Here is a 19,774-nt window from a genome sequence, read left to right on the forward strand (position 1 = left end):
CAGTGAGCCGGAAGCCCATTCTGTGAGAGCAACGTCAAAAAAGATGAAAGTTTTTTTGAAATAATAGATACAAGCTTCTTAAAAAATATTGATTTTCATTTAATCATTCCCATTTGGAGCAAACAGAAGTGCTATAACATCAGCACATATATGCATTCCCCCCCACTCTGACCATCACATACAAATTGAGTACTGAGGTACACTTGACACCTCAAAAAGCATTAAAACATATTTTATACAAAAATAGTTCACACGGGTTCTAAAAGTAGAGATAGCTTTGTCACCAGGTCTGCTCGAGCTGTTTGGCGAAAAATACAAATTGTAAAGTTAACAGTTATGATATCTAAATGGCTGGAACATTCCAAAGAACCTGGGTAAATAATTGCTTTGAAAGAAGCAAGCACATGGCTCGCAATACTGCCCAAGTGACCCTCAACTTGAGTCATGTTTGTGTGTCCCAACAAGTTCTCTGAGTGACCTTGGCAGGTCCTGTGAGTGAGGACTATTTTGTTTTGGCAAATACAAGTGAAGCGATAGAGAAGGAATACCGCCTTTCATCGATTTATGCTGTCACCGTGACAACATTTGTGGCCTAAAGTAACCAAATGGCGCTAGGCCCAAAATGACTGAACGCTCGCGCCTCAATCTCTAGGGCTTCCAACGCTTCAGGAGTCTGTAGGAATTAAAGATTGGCCTTCAAGTAACCCAGGAGGAAAATCATCCAGGGTCTGTAAAAAAAAATGTGTCCTTTTTCTTATTTTCAATTGATTCGTGACAAAAATATTCGCAACTGGACAGAAAAAGGTGGTTTGGTTGGCAAGACAGTCAAGTGTCATCCAATTGGGTGACCAGGAATCTGTCTGCCATCTAATTGATGGAGGAATGTCATAATGGTGGGCATTTTAGGTGATCACTTGACGGCAGCAGTGTTGGGGGAGGAGTGGTTGGATGCCCGAGGTCACGAGACGGAACCTCCAGGAACATGTCCAGCCAGAGATGGCAACCTCAGACTCTCTGGTTTTCTTCTCTATTTTGTTAACTCATAAAATAATGTTTATTCCTTCATGACAATATGTCACATGCATCAAAGAACTAAACCTTTTGTGTGCAGGCTGCAACTTCAGCACATTGAAGGCGGAACTATCTTCATGAGGAAAACGACAATTCACTTTTTTTTTAGACGGGGGGGGGGGGTTTGCTTTCCGGCACAACAATGTGAAGCACATCAGTATGTCACAAGAGCTTTGTGACAAAGAGGGCGCAAGATTCTTCTAATATCTGACCCTATTCAGAGTTAATGGAAGGATATAGCAAACACGCTTTGATAGCAACAAAGACAGTAACCATTTAACCTTTACTCAAGGGAGGTTTCATAAATAATACAATCTGAAACTGTGAAATAATCCCCTGAGGATGCGGATCCAGGAGACATGCACGGCATGCTCTTAATTCTAAGGGCGATGCCCTGCGGAAGCATGAAGCTCACTACTTGCTTGGCTGGGACTCAATCCGGCCCCCGATTGATGTTGATTAGATGTCCAAAGATGTAACTGAGCATTGTGGTGCTCAAGAGGAGGGGTTGAAGGCTTTTGAAGGGCAAGCATTCATTGTGTAGCATAAAATCCTGAGTACTGCTGAAAAAAAAAGCCGTCTGCACTCTTCAGGCCAAATGCAAGAATACCACATTTCGAAGGGAACAACAAATTATAGTGCATTTGAAAAGAATACCGATTGATCGACAAGTCGACTCTGATTGGTCGAGGCTTTGCCACAGAGAATGCACCAGGGAACTATTGTGCCCCATACTTTTATTTAGTTCAAAAAAGGCACAATGGCGGTACATGTTCCTTTTACCTACATTGGACAGGTCCCTCCATATGACTGTAGTTTCTAGCAAGCATCGGTGAGCCAGATTGTGAGTCCAGCTTATGATTTTAAATTGGCAGTTAGTAATTCTTGGCGCAATCAGGATTGTTCAGCAAGTGCTGACCAGCATATAATGTTAAACATTATGTTCTGAGGTTTGCAGTATGAATTTTGGCACTCTCGCATCAGCCCTGATGTGCGCCTGACAAAAAGGTTCAATAGCATGCCTCTTTCAGTAATACTCAAGTTTGTTGCTACCAATCGATTATAAAAAGATGTCCTTCCAACCTTTGCCTGGTTTAGTCCTTTGCTCCTGGGAGGCCGATGACAGGACACCACACCTCCACATGGGCATGACCGTGATTTTCACAGAGGCTTCAGGCTGCCTTCAGTAGCGTATTGGTGGACAGCCGAATGACATGACTGCACCCCTCACATCAACATTTACACTATTGGATGGATTATTTAGTTTGACTTAATGGAGTCTGTCCAAATAATGTATCTAAGTTCTGTTGGCTTCCCTCCCTCCAGAATAGGGTACTGCGCAAAATGATACAGGCTACTTCATCGATAGTTGTAAAATTGTCCACATTTACAATATTCCTGTTAGGTACCGTGTGGTTGCACCAAAATGACTTTTGCTGGACTTCCTCTTCCCGTCCCAACTTCATCCCACAATACAATCAACCTGAGCAGGTTCAGTTTTATCATGAGACAAGACAGCAAGCCTCTGACAAGACAATGCTCTGTCTACAACGGCACGCCTACATTGTAACGTGCAAAGAGATTCAAGTAACATATATTGCATTCTAATTGCCTAAAATATTTACAGTCACGTAATAGTGCCCCCCTCCTCAAAGTGGAGAGGGGCAGGGCAAAGACTATTTCTGTAATTTCACACTAGTCATGAAAAATACAAAGTACATTTCACCTTGAATAGATGTTTTACTTGCATTGATTTTTGCTTGTGTCTCACCGTTAGCCATTCTCACGCATTCTCGGATAAGGTTCCACATGAGCAATGATGGCAGATTGGCCTCCAGTCAAACAGGGATTATGATTGTTCTGTATTTTTGTGTGTGCACTCTGGTTCTTCCCAGTTCCGTTGAAAATATTAAATGCTGACTCTATAAAATTACCTTGAAAGTCTAACTGGCCCATTCTTGGCACTCTGTGCAAGGAATTTGGTTAAATCCATGCTCGTCCATTTGGTCCCTATGGTTTCAAAGTCCCACTCCGGGTGTTTAATTGTTCAGAGGGAATTGGACGAGGGAGAAGGAAATAAAAGGAAGTGTTAAAAGGGTTAGATGAGGTAGGGCAAGGTTTGGGGAGACACATGTGGAGCTTAAATACCAGTGCAACGTGGGATTTAAACACAAAGGTTATAAAACAGGGTTACTTTATTCCACCGGCATCAAAGCTGTATAGAAAGCTTAACTTCAAGCTACATATTACAGACCAGTTGGGCTGACTGGTCTTGTTCTTTGCTATACGTTTTACAGCATTAAATAATCTTACTGAAGGACCACAGAAGTCTCCACCACAAAAGGGAAGCCATTCAGCTGTGTGCGACCATGCGGGTCCTTTGCTACAGCAAGCCCAACATTGATCTAACCTCTCCCCTCTGCCAGCTGCCTTAGAAGTGAAGGAGGTCAATGTTGGAACGATTGGTGCCCCAATAGTTAGCCTCAATCACTCCTGGGGCTGAGGTAAATGTGGATTGATTAATTCGGGAATAATCCTGAACACTGAATTGAGAACGGTGCCTTCCATGCACAGTGACCTCCCGTTTTGTACTCCAGCTGATCCCATGGTCTCTCTCTCTCAGTAAAAATGACGGGAAAAAAACCACAGGAGTTTCTGGGAGTCCACACATCCTTCCTCAAAGATCCAAAGGAAAGTTTTGTTTTGTCTTTTGTTATGGTGGGTTAGTCGTGCCCTTTTCAAATCGGTAATTGGTTTACAAAAGAGGTGTAACTTTCTGACTCAGAATCGTTGAGGGGTTATCATTGAAAGCAGTGACATTATACCCGCAACATTGATGTTCCTTGTAAACTTTTCAAATGCTGATTTGTATTTCCAACATTTTCTGTTCTTCAGAATTGTTCTTATGTTTATTACCAACTTCCTGAGTGAAAATAATAATTTACTTCCTCAGTTTAATGCTGCAGTTTTACTCTACGCATTTGACTTCGGGCCCCAGGAGGAGAAGGGGGCAAGCTTCATTCCTGTCAATTGGGTATGAATTAGAATCTGAGACCCCAACACTAAAGGGGCCAGTGCACAACACCACTCTTGCACATGGTTCCTCGTGACCTTACAAGAAGTAACACTTCGCTGACCCTCCCCTTTTGCACTGGCTATCCATGAGCATTGTATTGAGCATACAACTGTTGCCTGCTTCAGCACAGAGAGACTCTCATTTCGAAGTGAATGTAGACATTGTGGTAGCCACTGTTAATAGTGTAAGCGCACCCTGCGTTACTTCAGATTCGGGGGATACCTCCATGCGCACATTGCCTTTTTGGTTAGCATGTCACACGAGAAAATGGGTCTTTTCGAATCTCTACACCAAACTCTTGAGAATTTCATCTTTTCCTTCTGCCTGGCTAAAGGCTGGAAAAAAATGGTGGTCACTTTATTATATGAATGTGCTTGGCAAAAATTTATTTCTGTCAACCTCTCAAAGCTACCTAAGGTCAGGGAATTTGACAAGAGCCAAGGCTTGGGAACGCTCACCTCCCCCCCTTTTCATTCCACAAGATTGGTCATTCAGCTCCTCGAGCCTACTCCATCATTCAGTGAGACTATCCCATTGCTGATCTATATCTTGAATCTATCCTTGGTTCACAATACCCTTGCAAAGACAAATAAGCACAGAATAGAACCTAGGAACCTTGGGCTGGATTCTCCACCCCCCTGCCGTGTTTCTCAGCGGTGTGCCATTCGCTGGTTGCAGGATTCTCTCTTCCCTACGCTTGTCAATGGGATTTCCCATTGAAGCCACCCCACGCCACTGGGAAACCCGCGGGCCAGGGGGGTGCTGCCGGTGGGAAAACTGCCTGCGGAGAATTCCGGCCCTTGTCCAATTTCAAAATTCCTTCTTTCAGTCACAGAAGTGCCACTGGTGTGCAGCAGGGAATGATCATGTTCAAAAAAGCGCATTTGGATGAAAAGGAAAGAGGTTGCAGCTTTCCTCTACCTCTTGTCGGTGCTTGTGGAAAAGGGAACTATTCAGCGGGACATTGTCCACTGCAGGAACTCCTGACTTTGAAAGAAAGGGAGGGGATCAGGGTGGTTTGTGGTCTGTCCGACAGCCAGTAAGATGTGGACGCATTACCCAGCATCAAGAGTTAAAATGGCCACCGCTCAGTTTGGCCAAATGCCACTAAAGTGCTGAAATCGTCAATTCTTTCAGGTGCGTGTTTGGGGAATTCAAATTCAACCCGACTGCTCAGTTTCAGTTAATTAATCGGCCAGTGGTCTAAAATGGAGATTGTGCCCACGATGGGTTGTTAAGAAGGCAGGATCTGGTGAGGGGAACACTGGGAAGGTAGCTCGTTAATGGGCCTTTCAAATTTCAATTGAAAAATCCACCCCACTCCCACTTTCCCCCATGCTTTTCAGCCCTTACTGGTCAAGAATTAACCTCCTCAGGTGGCCTTCACTTACCAAGTCCAGGGAGTATCAGCACAAGTTGGCTTAAGGGCACCCAAATGTCCTGAGTAGTTATATCGAGAGCCTGACCAGGTAAACCTATTTAATTTATCAAACTGAGAACCTTTCCAAGGTCCCCAGTGCTTATCCAAGTGGGCCGCCTTCATCCATGAGGAGATTGCTTTATGGGCTGAACAAAAGTTTGCTTGAATTCGACTCTGATTGTGGAACTTTAATCCACCCTTTACCCGCATGTTACTTGCTGAAACTCGTTCAGGCCCCAGGTTTGAGGTTGGACAGTCTAGCGCAATTGAGAAAAGAGAAACGTGGGATGAAGAAGGTAAAAAACATAGACCCCTGTCTTTCCCATCTCATCACCATTTTGTAGGACTGAAAAATTAATGCAAGGATCTAACCCACCCAGCCAGGATCGATTCAGCTCAAAGTCAAATGGAAAGAGCAACGGTCGTCCAACTCTTCTACAGACCATGAAGAATCTATCTCATTCCCCAATGTATTGAATACAGAGGATATTGAGTTGTAGAATCCCTACAGTGCAGGCGGAGGACATTTGGCCCAGCAAGACTGCACCGCCCCTCTGAATGAGCACCTACCTAGGCTCACGCCCCCACCCTATCCCCGTAACCCCACCAAGGGGCAATTTAGCATGGCCAATCCACCTAACCTGCACATCATTGGACTGCGGGAGGAAACCGGAGCACCCGGAGGAAACCCACGCAGACCCGGGAAGAATGTGCAAACTCCACACAGACAGTCACCCGAGGTCGGATTCGAACCCGTGTCCCTGGCGACAAGTCCAAAACAGTGGAGGCCGAGAAAGTACACTAGAAAGCAGGAAGCAGTAAGCAGAGCCGACTCCCATGTGGGAACGGTGCTCAGTTACACTGGTCAGTGTGGCCTGATGCCATTCGAAAATGTGGTGGTGACTTCTGATATTCAGCCCCCCCACCCCCTCCCCCCAATTCCCCTGAAGCAAAGCTGGCCAGCAGCTTTTCACCCCCAACAAGATAACAAAGGATAGATAATTGTGCTCTCGACATCCCGAAAGGTTTAGCAATACTGTCCTGTGCTCACACAAAGCTGCATTGTCCTCATGTACCCGAGGGACAGACTGCTGCAACAGGGCATGTGCGGGGAACATTTGGCACAGTGTCAAAATCTGACATTTGAAAACAGGAATCTTTCCATCAGGGTGGACAATATTTTTTGTGATTTGACTGTGGAAATGTTCAGACATCCAGGCCCGAACCGGGATCTGTCGCGAGCTCGGTAGTGGAGGGCGGGGAGGATGGGGGGGGGCGTTGGCAATCAGCCATTTTAATTCTACGGCAGAGTTTCCCTGAGGTGCAAGTGTCACTGTGGTGAGACAACCTGAACTGCTCAACATTGGTGTCCAATGGCATCTCTTAGGTTTACCTCTCAGCCCGGATCTTATACCTTAATACAAAATAGGCTATGAGGCGCAAGGAGACAAAGAAGATCCCGAGGACGATGAAGTCCAGGTAGAGCTTGCCGTGCTCCACGTCGAGCTCTTTCAAAATGGCCTGTGACTTCTGGAAGTGGCACGTTTCATCTTTCTCGCAGTGGAGATCTTCACGGTCAAGACCGTAAATGGACAGGATGACACCCTCGAAGCCATATCTGTGGGAAAGGCAATGGTCTCTGTTAGTGTCCAGGTGAACAAAGGCACTACACAAACTTAGCAAAAACAACAGGGATGGGAAATGGCCAATCAGGCCATTAAGTCCATTCCTTCTACAGATCATGAAGAATCCGGCCTGCACAGCCACCTTACCCAACCTCATAATAATAATAATCTTGATTGTCACAAATAGGCATACATCAACACTGAAATGAAGTTACTGTGAAAATCCCCGAGTCGCCACATTCTGGCACCTGTTCGGGTACACTGAGATGGAACTCAGAATGTCCCTTTCACCTGACAGCACGTATTTCGGGACTTGTGGGAGGAAACCGGAGCACCCGGAGGAAACCCACGCAGACATAGGGAGAACGTGCAGATTCTGCACAGACAGTGACCCTATCTGGGAATCGAACCTGGGATCCTGGAGCTGTGAAGCAACAGTGCTAACACTGTGTTACCATGCCGCTTAGAGCCGGCTGAGGCACTTTACAGTTAATTAAATACATTTCAAAGAATAGTCCTCATTGCAATGCAGAAAAGGTAGCAACCAATTTGCATACAGAAAGCTGCCACAAAAACTAATGTTATAACAACACATAATCTGTTTTAGTAATATTGAGTGAGGGATAGATGTTAACCATGACACTGGGAAGATCCCCCTCCTCTTTTTTAATGTCATGCCAAGTGACTTTTTACATCTACCAAAGAAGGCCGATGAGCCTTGGCTTAACATCTAATCCAAGAGATAGCGGCTAACAAGTCAGCCCAGTGGTGCACTGACATTGTCGGTTTAGATTATGCCTCATGTCTCTGGCGTGGTTCAGAGGTGAATATGCCACCACTGAGTTATGGCTGACACCCTATTAACTTAGCAAGCCTATAAAGGAGCCTATCCCGCCAATTTGAACTCCCATAGTCCTTGAGTAGCCAAACTCTCTGGATCAGAAGGGTAATCGAGCGAGACTGTAGAATATTTACGTATCTTCACACTTCCCTTGTTCAGACTTCCCCTGTCATCCTCAACAAACACAGGAACCACTATATCCTGTGGAGTATTTGCTCATCTTAAACTCGACCTGTCCTTAAAAGCACCTTTCTAACCAGATACTTACAGACAACGGGCAGGGGTCTCTGTTTGGTTGACTAAATGTTGACACTGGGACTGAATTGCGTGGTATGTGTTCTCATTGGGGGCGCTAGGCGGTGAGAGAGTCAGGAGATGCAAATGGGCCACTGCTCTGCCGGCGCACATTCAGAGCAATTCCCAGCCCAGCAGGCATTGTAACTGCTGGGGCCGGATTTAGTGCTGAAGAGCCTGACAGCTGGAGCTATTTTGAGCACTCCACTTACCGCACACTCACTGCAGCCACAAGGATGGCTCGGAGAAGACTTATTCCCCGAGGCCGGAGATCCGAGGTGGACCCACAGTGAGGAGTGGAGGGGCACCCTCTTCCCCTAGGGTGGGCCGCAGACTCAAGCCTGCCCTCCTGAACACTGCCTGGTAGGTGACAGACTGCAGCAATGGCAGTCTGAGCCAGGACATCCTGATCCCGAGGGGGACATACCGAGTCCACGGACTTGGCACCAAGTTTCTCCCCGCTACTGCCCCAGGCCCGGGCAACCACCCCCCAACAAGGCCAACAGTTTTCAATGGTTTTTCAGTATTCTTTAGACTTCCGCACCCCCTACACAGCCATGAGCCCAGTCCCTGTTTGTAAATACTTGTAGTAATTTGTGCTCATAGAAACATAGAATTTACAGTGCAGAAGGAGACCATCCGGCCCATCAAGTCTGCACCGGCCCTTGGAAAAAGCTACCTACTTAAACCCAGGCTTCCAGCCTATCCCTGTAACCCAGTAACCCCAGCTAACCTTTTGGGCACTAAAGGGCAATTTAGTATGGCCAATCCCTAACCTGCCCATCTTTGGAATGTGGGAGGAAACCAGAGCACCCGGAGGAAACCCACGCAGACATGGGGAGAAAGCGCAAACTCCGCAGTCACCCGAGGCCGGAATTGAACCTGGGAACCTGGCGCTGTGAGGCAGCCGTGCTAACCACTGTGTCACCGTGCCGCCCACCTGCCTGAGAGGGGTGGAGCATTGCGGAAAGGCGGAGCCTGAAGGGTCCAAGCCACTGGTCACATTTAAATGCAAGCAAATGGCGGTTTTGAGTGCCCCCACCAGCAAACCTCATTTTCGCAGCCAGGGACGGACTGGAGGGACGGAACCTCGATTTTTGCCACCGCCCGATCACGATTCGCCGTTCTGCCATCGCAAGACGGAGCATCCAACCCAGCATCTCCCTCGCAGGATCACATTTAGAGAGAACCTCAATATTCAAACCCCTCCGAGAGGGTCAGTCCTGCCTCAAGGCTCTTCTATTCAACAGCCTCAGCACTAGGGTCCATCTGAAAATCTCATTATTAGGTCTTGTGTTTAACCATCAAGACCCCTTCTACAGAAGGAACCTTACCATCACACAGAACCAAACTGAACCTCCCACATTTTTGCACTGGACTCTTAGATATACCAGATATGCTGAAAGTAGTTTGGTTTGTTCAAAAAAAGTGGTGTCATGTGGCGCTGGACCCTCTGTCATATAGAAATCCCTGTTCTGAGTTAGTATAGTTGGCTTACCTGACGTAAGACATGTATGACATCCACTGGAGGTACTTGGGAATAGTGTCAAAACTGACAAAGAATCCAGAAAACAGCAGTACAGGAATAGCAGTGACAGGACCTACAAATGTCGCCACCTGTCAACACAAGCAAAGGAATCAATTTACATTGATATCAACACACCGCTAAATTTGGGGCAATATTCGTCCCCCACAGGGGATGTCGATGAAGATTTAATGGCGTGACAAATGAAAACATGGTGGAGATGATGAGAAAAGGACTGTCACCTATCATAGCATCATGCCGCACAGAATCCACAGAATCCCTACAGTGCCGAACTGGGCCATTCAGCCCCTTGGGTCAGCACCGGCCCTCTGAAAGAGCACAGTATCTAGGCCCACCCCCCCGCCTTAGCCCTATATCCTTGCGTATTGACCATTATCAATCCCCCTAACCTGCACAGCTTTGGACTGTGGGAGGAGCCCGGAGCACCCAGTGGAAACCCACGCAGAGACGGGGAGAGCATGCAAACTCCACACAATCACCCGAGGCCAGAGTCGAACCCGGATCCTTGGTGCTCGGAGGCAGTAGTGCTAACCATTGTGCCGCCCAGCATGCCTGTAGCAGCACTTTGACAGAGCTGTCCAATTAATTCCATGCCCTCAATCTAACCATGTGACCCCGGACATTTCTCCTTTACAAGAATATATCCAATCCACAAATGTGCATCACTACTGAAGCTGCTTCTACCATTCTCCCACACAGAACATTCTAGAAAGATCCTAATGACTCACTGCATTAAAAAAAATCCTGATTTCCCCACTGGATGCTTCTGTCTACGTGCTTCCTGCATGTTGCGCTCTGACAAATTGATTTGTCATCATTTTGATCACCTTCATCATATCACCCTTAACCTTCTCTTCTCTAAAACTCTGTTATGTTTTCAAATGTTTCAGCAATTGATTGACCCTAGTCCAGGATTCAGTTGGACTCAGACCCCTGCCTGCGTGGTGGTCCACTCGGTTTTGTCTGCTGAACCCTCTCCTTGGCAGACCGCATTTCTCTTCTGGAAGGACCTGTATGTTACGGTTGTCAATTCTGGTTGGTTTTCCGGGTGGCTTCTCCACAGGACCTCCTGACTCTATCTGCCTGACCCCTCTCTGAATGGTCGCTCTTCTCAGCCGAGTAGACCACAACCAGACACTTGACTACCCAATTGGACGTTTCTTGGCTCTGTCTAACAGCCGCTTTTTTCATATGTTCCTGGGATGTGTGTAGCACTGCAGAGTGCAACACTTATTGCCCATCCCTAATTACCCTTGAGAAGGTGGTGATGAGCTGTCTTCTTGAACCGTTGCAGTCCCTGTGGTGTAGGTACATCAAGAGTGCTGTTAGAGACAGAGTGCCATGATTTTGACCCAGTGACAGTGAAGGAACGGTGATATGTTTCCAAGTTAGGGGGCGGGATTCTCCACCCCCACGCCGAAGTGGCCGCGCCGTCGTGAACGCCGTTGAGGTTCACGACGGCGCGGAACGGCCCCGGTCCCGACCGATTCAGGCCCTGACAATGGGCCAGAATCGGGGCCGCGTCATCTACCCGCGCCAGGCCTTGTCGCCCGCGTAAAAGCGGCGCCGCATAGATGATATGGCCGGCGCCGCATAACGGGCGTCATCCGCGCATGCATGGTTGCCGTCCTCTCTAAGTCCGCCCCGCAAGAAGATGGCGGACGGATCTTGCGGGGCCGCGTAAGGAAGGAGGTCCTCCTTCAGAGAGGACGGCCCGAAGATCGGTGGGCACCGATCACGGGCCACCCCACATCTGAGGTACGCCCCGGTGCAGGATCCCCCCTCGCCCCCCCGCAGGCTGCCCCCCCAGCGTTCACGCACCGCCCATGACTGCAGCGACCAGGTGTGGACGGCGCCGGGGGGAACCCGCCGTTTTGGCCTGGCCGCTCGGCCCATCTGGGCCTCAGAATAGCGGGGGTGCCGGAGAATCGCCATTTTGGGTGTCTCCGGCGATTCTCCGGCCTGCGGCCCGCGAAACTCGACCGGGCCATTCCCACCGCTTGGGAGAATCGCGGGAGGGCGTCGACCCGGCGTCCCTGGAACTTTTGGCGGCCCAGGCAATTCTCCCAACCAGCGTGGGAGTGGAGAATCGCGCCCATGATGTTGGTAACTCAAGTCAATAAACTGGAGATTTCCAGTAACAACTAAGAGGGGGTTTATTAACGGTCACCAAAGGCAATGATATACAGGCACAGAGCAATGCTGGATAGGACTTGTCTCATCAGGTCCGGTGTCCACACTGCCCAGGACCCTGCTCCCAGGTCCTGTGCTTTCTCTCTAATGGTCAGGGTTTACTTTCTGCCATGCGATTGGTCCTGGGTTGGTCACATGGACGGTAAAAGCCCAGCTCCTTAAAGGGATCACGCCAGCACAGAGGGAACTTCCAGGTGGTAGGGTTCCCATGTATCTGCTGCTCTTGTCCTTCCAGATAGTGGAGGTTGTAGGCTTGGCAGATGCTATCAAGGGAGCCTGGATAAGTTGCCACAGTGCATCCTGCAGATGGTTGCCGTTATTTGTCGGGGGAAGTGGTATGGTGCTGCCGGAGTGCGCAGGAGCCACGCTCTGAAAGCTTTGACGTCAGGCTCAATGCGACAAGTCAAACTGAGACATTCAAGTGACTGACAGCTGAAAAATCCTCCACAGCTGCTCAAATCCAATAACAGGCTGGTTCATCACTGCACTTCAGTGAGAAATCAGTGAGAATCCAAACGGTAATTGGATGAGCAAAAAACAGTGGAAAGGTAAGCATTGAAGTTAAGTTTCAGTACGCAGAGCGCAAGTCAGCTGGCAGTGAGGGGCCAGCGACACAGCTGGAGCAGCGATGTGGGGCCCAGGCAAGGCAGCCAGGGTGGCAGAACCCAGGTGGGGCAGTCGAATCAGCAGTGCGGAGCCCAGGCGAGCCAGCTGGAGCGATGGTGAGGGGTCCAGGTGAGATGGTTGGAGCGGTGGTGAGGGGCCCTGGTGAGATGGTTGGAGCAGTTGAGTCCATTGGCGTCTAAGTAAGTAAGTGATTTGAGACTGTGTGAGAGGGAGGGTGTGAGGAAATGGGTGGAGAGAAAATGTGAGAGTGTGGGTAAAGACAGTGTGAGGGGATGGGGGAGAGAGATTGTGAGGGGGTGGGGGAAAGAGATTGTGAGAGGGTGGGGGAGAGAGTGTGTGGAGGAGAGAGAGTGTTTGTGGGGGGGGGGGGAGTAATTGTCGTGGGAAGAGAATAGGTGGAAGGGGGACAGTGTCAGGGGAGAGATTGATTCACATTAATTCCTGGGCTAAGATGGCCTGAGAATGTGAGATGTGGTATACTATTTGTATTTCCTGCTGGCTCCCTGGCACCAATGCTCACCAACCATCCCCTCACTGAACACCCACACTCTGACCACACCCACAGTCCGTCCCTTCTGTTCTTCAGCCCTCCCCCTCACAGACTCTCTTGCTCACTGATCCTCCCACTCTCTGGTGCTCACTCTCTCCGGCCCTCACGCCCTTCGCCTCGCCCTCTCTCCAGCCCATCTGCTCACTGGCGCTCTTGCTAACTGGTCCTCCCGCTTTCCCTAGCTCCCTCTTTCCAGCCCTCCCACTCACAGGTCCTCCCATTCTGTGGCATTGCCTCTCTGGCCCTCGTGCTCTGCAGCACTCCCGCTCGCCGGCCCTCCCACTCTCCGGCCCTCCCACTCTCCGGCCCTCCCACTCTCTGACCCTCCCACTCTCTGACCCTCCCGTTCACCTGCCCTCCGCTCACCGGCTCTTCCGCTCTCCAGCCCTCCCGCTCTCCGGCTCTACTGCTCACCGGCCCTTCAACTCTCCGGCCCTTCAACTCTCCGGCCCTCCCACTCTCCGGCCCTCCCACTCTCCGGCCCCCCCACTCTCCGGCCCTCCCACTCTCCGGCCCTCCCACTCTCCGGCCCTCCCACTCTCCGGCCCTCCCACTCTCCGGCCCCCCCACTCTCCGGCCCTCCCACTCTCCGGCCCTCCCACTCTCCGGCCCTCCCACTCTCCGGCCCTCCCACTCTCCGGCCCTCCCACTCTCCGGCCCTCCCACTCTCCGGCCCTCCCACTCTCCGGCCCTCCCACTCTCCGGCCCTCCCACTCTCCGGCCCCCCCACTCTCCGGCCCTCCCAATCTCCGGCCCTCCCACTCTCCGGCTCTCACGCTCTTAGGCCCTCTCACCTCTGGCCGTTCCACTCACTGGCTCTCCTTTTCCCTGGCCCTCCCTCTCTGGCCCCTCTGCTCACCGGCCCTCTCACTCTCCGGCCCTCCCACTCTCCGGCCCTCCCACTCTCCGGCCCTCCCACTCTCCGGCCCCCCCACTCTCCGGCCCTCCCAATCTCCGGCCTTCCCACTCTCCGGCTCTCACGCTCTTAGGCCCTCTCACCTCTGGCCATTCCACTCACTGGCTCTCCTTTTCCCTGGCCCTCCCTCTCTGGCCCCTCTGCCCACCGGCCCTCCGGCTCTCTGATCCTCTCGCCCCCTGATCGGGAGAGTTAGAGAACGGGACATTGGGGAGAAGGCCACAGGGAACACAAGTGCAAGCAGCCTAAGGTCCACATGGTGAGCACTGGTACCTAGAAGGACAGGTGCAGGAGGTACGTGGTAACACCACCACCTGGAAATTCACCGCCAAGTCACTCACCATCCAGACTTGGAAATATAACCCGTTCCTTCAGTGTCGCTGGGTCAAAATCCTGCAACTCCCTCCCTAACAGCACAGTGGGCATGCCTACACCTCATGGTCTGCAGTGGTTCAAGAAGGCAACTCACCACCATCTTCTGAAGGGCAATTAGGGATGGGCAATAAATGCTGCTCTTGCAAGAGAAGTCATCTCCCAACACAGAATACAAAATCTGTAGCATTTATAGTATCAATAGGAACATTGCTTTTGGCTGCAACACCACTACATTAATCCAGGTAACAGATGGATCTATTATTGGTCATGTTTGGCTCAACTTCTCACATGTTGTTCTAATACATTAGCCACTAACCACATTGGAACATAAGAAGCGGGAAAAGGAGTAGGCCAAGATTCTGCTCTATTGTGCAATAAGATCATGGCTGAACTCCCACATTAATTCCCCTTTCCCACTCTCTATCCATAATCCCTCAATTTCCTTTGCGCCCAAAACTCTATCCATCTCAGTCTTGAATGGCCTGAGCATCCGCAGTTGCCTTGGGTACAGAATTCTCACAATGCCCTCGAAATGGATGACTCCTTTTGCTTGAGATTACGACCTCTTAGTTCTTGTCTCTGAAGCCAGGCGAAACAATCTCTTAACGTCTGTGGTAGTCACCACTGTTGTATTATATTGTACATACTGCACTGCATACGAGGGTATTGCAGTAAGGCCCCTGTACTACAGGTACGGGGGTAGATCCCTACCTGCTGGCTCCGCCCAGTAGGCAGAGTATAAATGTGTGTGCTCTCCGAACGGCAGCCATTTCGGCGGCAGCTGTAGGAGGCCACACATCTCTGTGTAATAAAGCCTCGATTACTCTCTACTCTCGCCTCGTCGTAATTGATAGTGCATCAACGTCTACCCTGAAAATCCCTCCATGAATTCTATGAGCTTCAATGAGGTTGCCTCTTATTGTTCTAAACTCCAGCGAATATGAGCACATTCTATGCAATCTCTCCTCAGCTCAAGAATCAATCTGATAAACCTGCACTGCAGCCTCTCTCAGGCAAATATACCCTTCTTCAGGTCAGGAGACCGAAGGTGTGTCCAGTTCTCTAGCTGTGGTCTCACAAATGCCTTGTTTCTTTGCAGTAAGACCTCCTTACTCCCTCCTCCCTCATTGATGTAAACTTGTCCAACTCTACAACCTTCCTCTGCCATCTTTCACTTGGGCACCCCCCACTTCCTTTTCCATGGTACTGGCAACTGAGTCGTCTTCAAACAGGAAGAGGGAGATAGAGAGAACGAAAGACTGAGATATAGACAGACAGAGTCTTCCACAATTGAAAGGGTGTGCAGTTATAAGGGATCAAACTGTGACCTCTGACCTGGAGGGATGTGGACGCTGCGCCTATCAGGAGACCCAAAGATTGTGCCACCAGAGACGTCATCGTCCCCAAAGCTGCAAACAGAATGAAGCGGAGAGCGTCGCACGGTTGTGATGTCATCCAGTACACAATACTGCAGTAGGCGACAGGAAACATCACCTACAAAGGCAAATCAAAGCCGTTAATTGTCAACATAATTCCATTGCAATGAATCAGTTCCTCCGTTCTTTGCTTTTAGTGTAAAAACTTCACCCATCTGCCCCCCCCCCCCCCCCCCCCCCCCCCGGCCCCCCATGATTTCTTCTCTTTTCTCCCCTTCCAACAAGATTCAGCATTATTCCAGCTAAGAAGTTGCAGAGAGGAGACATGAGACGCAGCGGACCAGGTTAGAAGGGCAAACAGGAGATGCCTGGCCTATTCAGGCTTGAGGTGAGTTTCTATAGGTGTGAATGATTGATCGAGCATTGCTTCAAATTAGACTGACGATAGAAAGAGTTGGGAGGGAGAAACAGCTTCAGGTAAGCAAAAGAGTAAAGTCAGCAGTGAGGCGAGGAAGATCTGGAAGCCTTTCAACAAAGAATGATGAGTGTGCAGAATGATTCCTGGATAGTGCAGTGGGGATCATTGAAGAAACAGCTGCTAAGGTGAGAGGACTCTTTGTTCCATGATTACTGAGGAAAGGTGGGTTTCAAACCCGCTTATTCATCACTTGTATACTTTGAAAACTAAGAGGCATGCCATTGTTGTTCCTTCCTTGGCCCTCTGCCTCAGCAATGCAGGATTGTGGGTGCGAGCCCCATATCCGGCGATTCTCTCAACCTGGGCTCTCGTCATCCATTCAAACACATTCACAAATGTTAACACTTTTCCTTTCCAGCTGCTTCCTGGCATCAGGTGACCACTTTTCACGCGACTGGACAGTAACTGGCAACAGGCACCTTGATGGAAAGATCCCAGGTTATGCCACCACCACTGTCCTGACTGTGATCAGGACATAGACCTTGGACCTTCTCGTTAAGTCTGGCACCACAACGCAACTACTGTTAACCTGGTTCAAGCCTAGAAAAGTACTAAATTTACCTCAGGAGGCATATGTCGTAGTCAATTGTTATTTTGTTTTATTTGTTCAAGGGACGTGGGCGTCGCTGGCTGTGCCAGCATTTATTGCCCATCCTTATTCGCGCTGAAGGGGCAGGTAGGAGTCAACCACATTGCTGTGGATCTGGAGTCACATGTAGGCCAGACCAGCTAAGGACGGCAGATTTCCTCCTCTAAAGGACAGTCGTGAACCAGATGGGTTTTCACGGCAATCACCAATTCTTTCATGATCATCATTAGACTTTTAATTCTAGATTTTTATTGAATTCAAATTTCACCATTTGCAATGGCGGGATTTGAACCTCGGTCCCCAGAGCATGATTCTGGGTCTCTGGTTTACTAGCCCAGTGACAATACCACTGTGCCACTACCTCCCCATACTATGTTTGATTATGTGAGCCTGCTAACCCATTTCTGCTCACTGTGCTTGGTTAATTAAGGCTGGAGGTTGACTCCGAGGAAGACAATAAGCAAACACCAAAGAAGGAAGAAAGGCAAAGAAAAGTTGGGTCGCTTTCATTCGAGCAATATAGATTAGGGGGAGATAGGACAGAAAAGTTTAAAATTACAAAACGATGAGAGAAGTAGATCTGAGCAGAGTAGAGTAGGGTAATGTGTCATGTGTGAGTACCTTTAAGAAATGGGTGTTTAAGAAATGTACCTTTAAGAAATGGGTGTTTGTCAATTATGTCAGAGTGTAGGCGGAGCTGGGCTGTCTGTCAGCTTTTTACTTTCGTTTTAGGCTGTTTGCTGCAGGGTGTGTTTTAGTTTCGTTTTCAGTGTTGGTGCTGAAACCAGACAAAGCAGGTGTACTGCTGTTCTCTCTGCCATGAAAAGACTATCTCTTGATCATTTGGTGAATTCAGAATTATAAATGTTTTCAGTAGTGAATGTAAACCTAATGTGCTTCTGTTAAAAGGTGTTTCCTTTGTCTTCTGGATGTTGTTTGGGAAGTTATTAAGGATTACTTAGTATTGTATTCTTTGGGGGTTGTATTTGAATTAATGGTTGCTAAGATGTTCACTGTATGTTTTAAAAAGGTTAACTTGAGTTCATAGAATAAACATTGTTTTGCTTTAAAAAATACTTTTCCATTTTTGCTGCACCACACCTGTAGAGTGGGCCGTGTGCTCCCCATACCACAATCTAGTAAATGTTGTGGGTTAGGTGAACTCCATGATACACTTTGGGATTCTCTAAACCCTAGCCCATAACAAATGGTTATCAAATTGGACTGATAATCCAGTGAACCTTTATGCCATCAGAGAAATTGGTTTCGCCAAGCACCAATGCCTCTTTCCTCACCTGGAAGGGAACATCCGCCATTGTCTTCGCTAAGTAGTATGCCTTCAAGCTGTACCAATAGTTTAGATGCTCCCGAAGGAATACTCCCATCTCCAGTGGAACTGCAAGAAAAGAATAGCAACACAATGAGGTTGACCCAGCTGCCTCACACAAGCTCTGAAACCACTGACCAGTCTTCTGAAACCGTTAGCATCACCGTTAGTTTCTGAGTTGTGGGATGTTAATTACTGGGCTCAGGGCAGAACTTCTCCTTATGACAGTAAGATTTGGGGGGAAATTCCCTCAATCACACACTAACATAGACAGTGGAATGCACACCTATACAATTTAATTAGCCTGTTGTTAATATTGGAGGCAGCAGGCGTCCTGCCCATTGATTATTGGAAGAGGAATTTCAGCAATTTCCTTTCCCCAGGTTGGACACTGATAACAGGGTTTAAAGATGGAACTCCACACCATGCACAGTTTTGCCTCTGAAGTCATATAATAATGGCAAGTCTTGAAGTGCACTTTAGTAAAACACCCAATCACAAAACTCCCTCGAAACTTGCACCTAAAAGTGCCACTCAAACAGAGCCAGTATAGTATCAATAACAGAAGCTTTACTTCACTTCACACTTATTAATCTTGTTCAAATAAACATATAGAAATTGAAAGAAGCCAATCAAAGAAAGAATGATAACCTCATAAAGATGTCACCCGCCTCCATGGCTGCATCCGAACTGCTTCCGGGTCGACCTGGAGGCAATCTCTGGGCAGCAGACTGAGAGGCTATCTAGACCTCCTTAGAACCAAACCATCTCCCCTCCTCCCACCCACCTGCCCTCCCACTTCCCTCCACAATGGTGGACTGATAACATCGGTCTCACTTCGGTTTTACAATTTTAGAAATCTTCAGAAGGCAGCTCCATTTTGAGGCACCTTTTGATTCCCTACCAGCGCAGGCAGTACCCACCTCTCTCGGGACAGCCGCTAGCTGCCCAGACCATAAGGCATTCCAATTGGCCCTCTCTCCTGTGCACTAACTGGATGGAGTTCCCAGTGATGGCCTATTAATTAGCCACCTCTGGGAAAATCACATAGGCGGATGAGACTCGGACCCCTTTGGGGTCAGGATCTGCATATGGCCCTCACATAAGGGCCTCTGGAGAATTCAGTCCATGAATGAAGAAAACCCCAATAATTAAGTTCATTCAATAATTCTGGAATTTAAAGCAAAAGTGAGTAATTGTGACCATAAAACTACCATAGTTGTAAGTAACTAGCTGGTCCACTAATGTCCTTTTCGGTCAGGAAATCTGCCAAATTACTGGCCTGGCCTGACCTACATGAGACTTCAGACCCACAGCAATAAATCTGACTCTTAACTCCCTCTGAAATGGTCCAGCAAGTCACTCAGCTGTACAGAGATGGATACTGGATTTCCATGGATGCCCACATTTTCCATGAACATATATGGCAAACAGATAGCCTAAGCCTTAGGAGTTCTCACTCAGCTAAAG

At 48.7% G+C, this 19,774-nt stretch overlaps 1 protein-coding gene across 1 annotated transcript in view; it reads right to left on the reverse strand.

Moving 5' to 3' along the window:
• Window positions 1-6,515: 6,515 nt before the first annotated feature.
• The window catches only part of LOC140427677 (ATP-binding cassette sub-family G member 1), a 71,831-nt gene continuing 58,572 nt past the window's right edge, over window positions 6,516-19,774 (reverse strand). Inside the window, exons 12-15 of the mRNA XM_072513159.1 lie at window positions 18,273-18,373; window positions 15,870-16,028; window positions 9,826-9,944; window positions 6,516-7,185 (exon numbers count right to left, since the gene is read on the reverse strand). Coding sequence (XP_072369260.1) covers window positions 6,957-7,185; window positions 9,826-9,944; window positions 15,870-16,028; window positions 18,273-18,373 — 608 coding nt within the window. The 3' untranslated portion in view covers window positions 6,516-6,956. The remainder of the gene's footprint in view (window positions 7,186-9,825; window positions 9,945-15,869; window positions 16,029-18,272; window positions 18,374-19,774) is intronic.

This window comes from Scyliorhinus torazame, chromosome 8 (assembly GCF_047496885.1).
Source record: "Scyliorhinus torazame isolate Kashiwa2021f chromosome 8, sScyTor2.1, whole genome shotgun sequence".
NCBI lineage: Eukaryota > Metazoa > Chordata > Chondrichthyes > Carcharhiniformes > Scyliorhinidae > Scyliorhinus > Scyliorhinus torazame.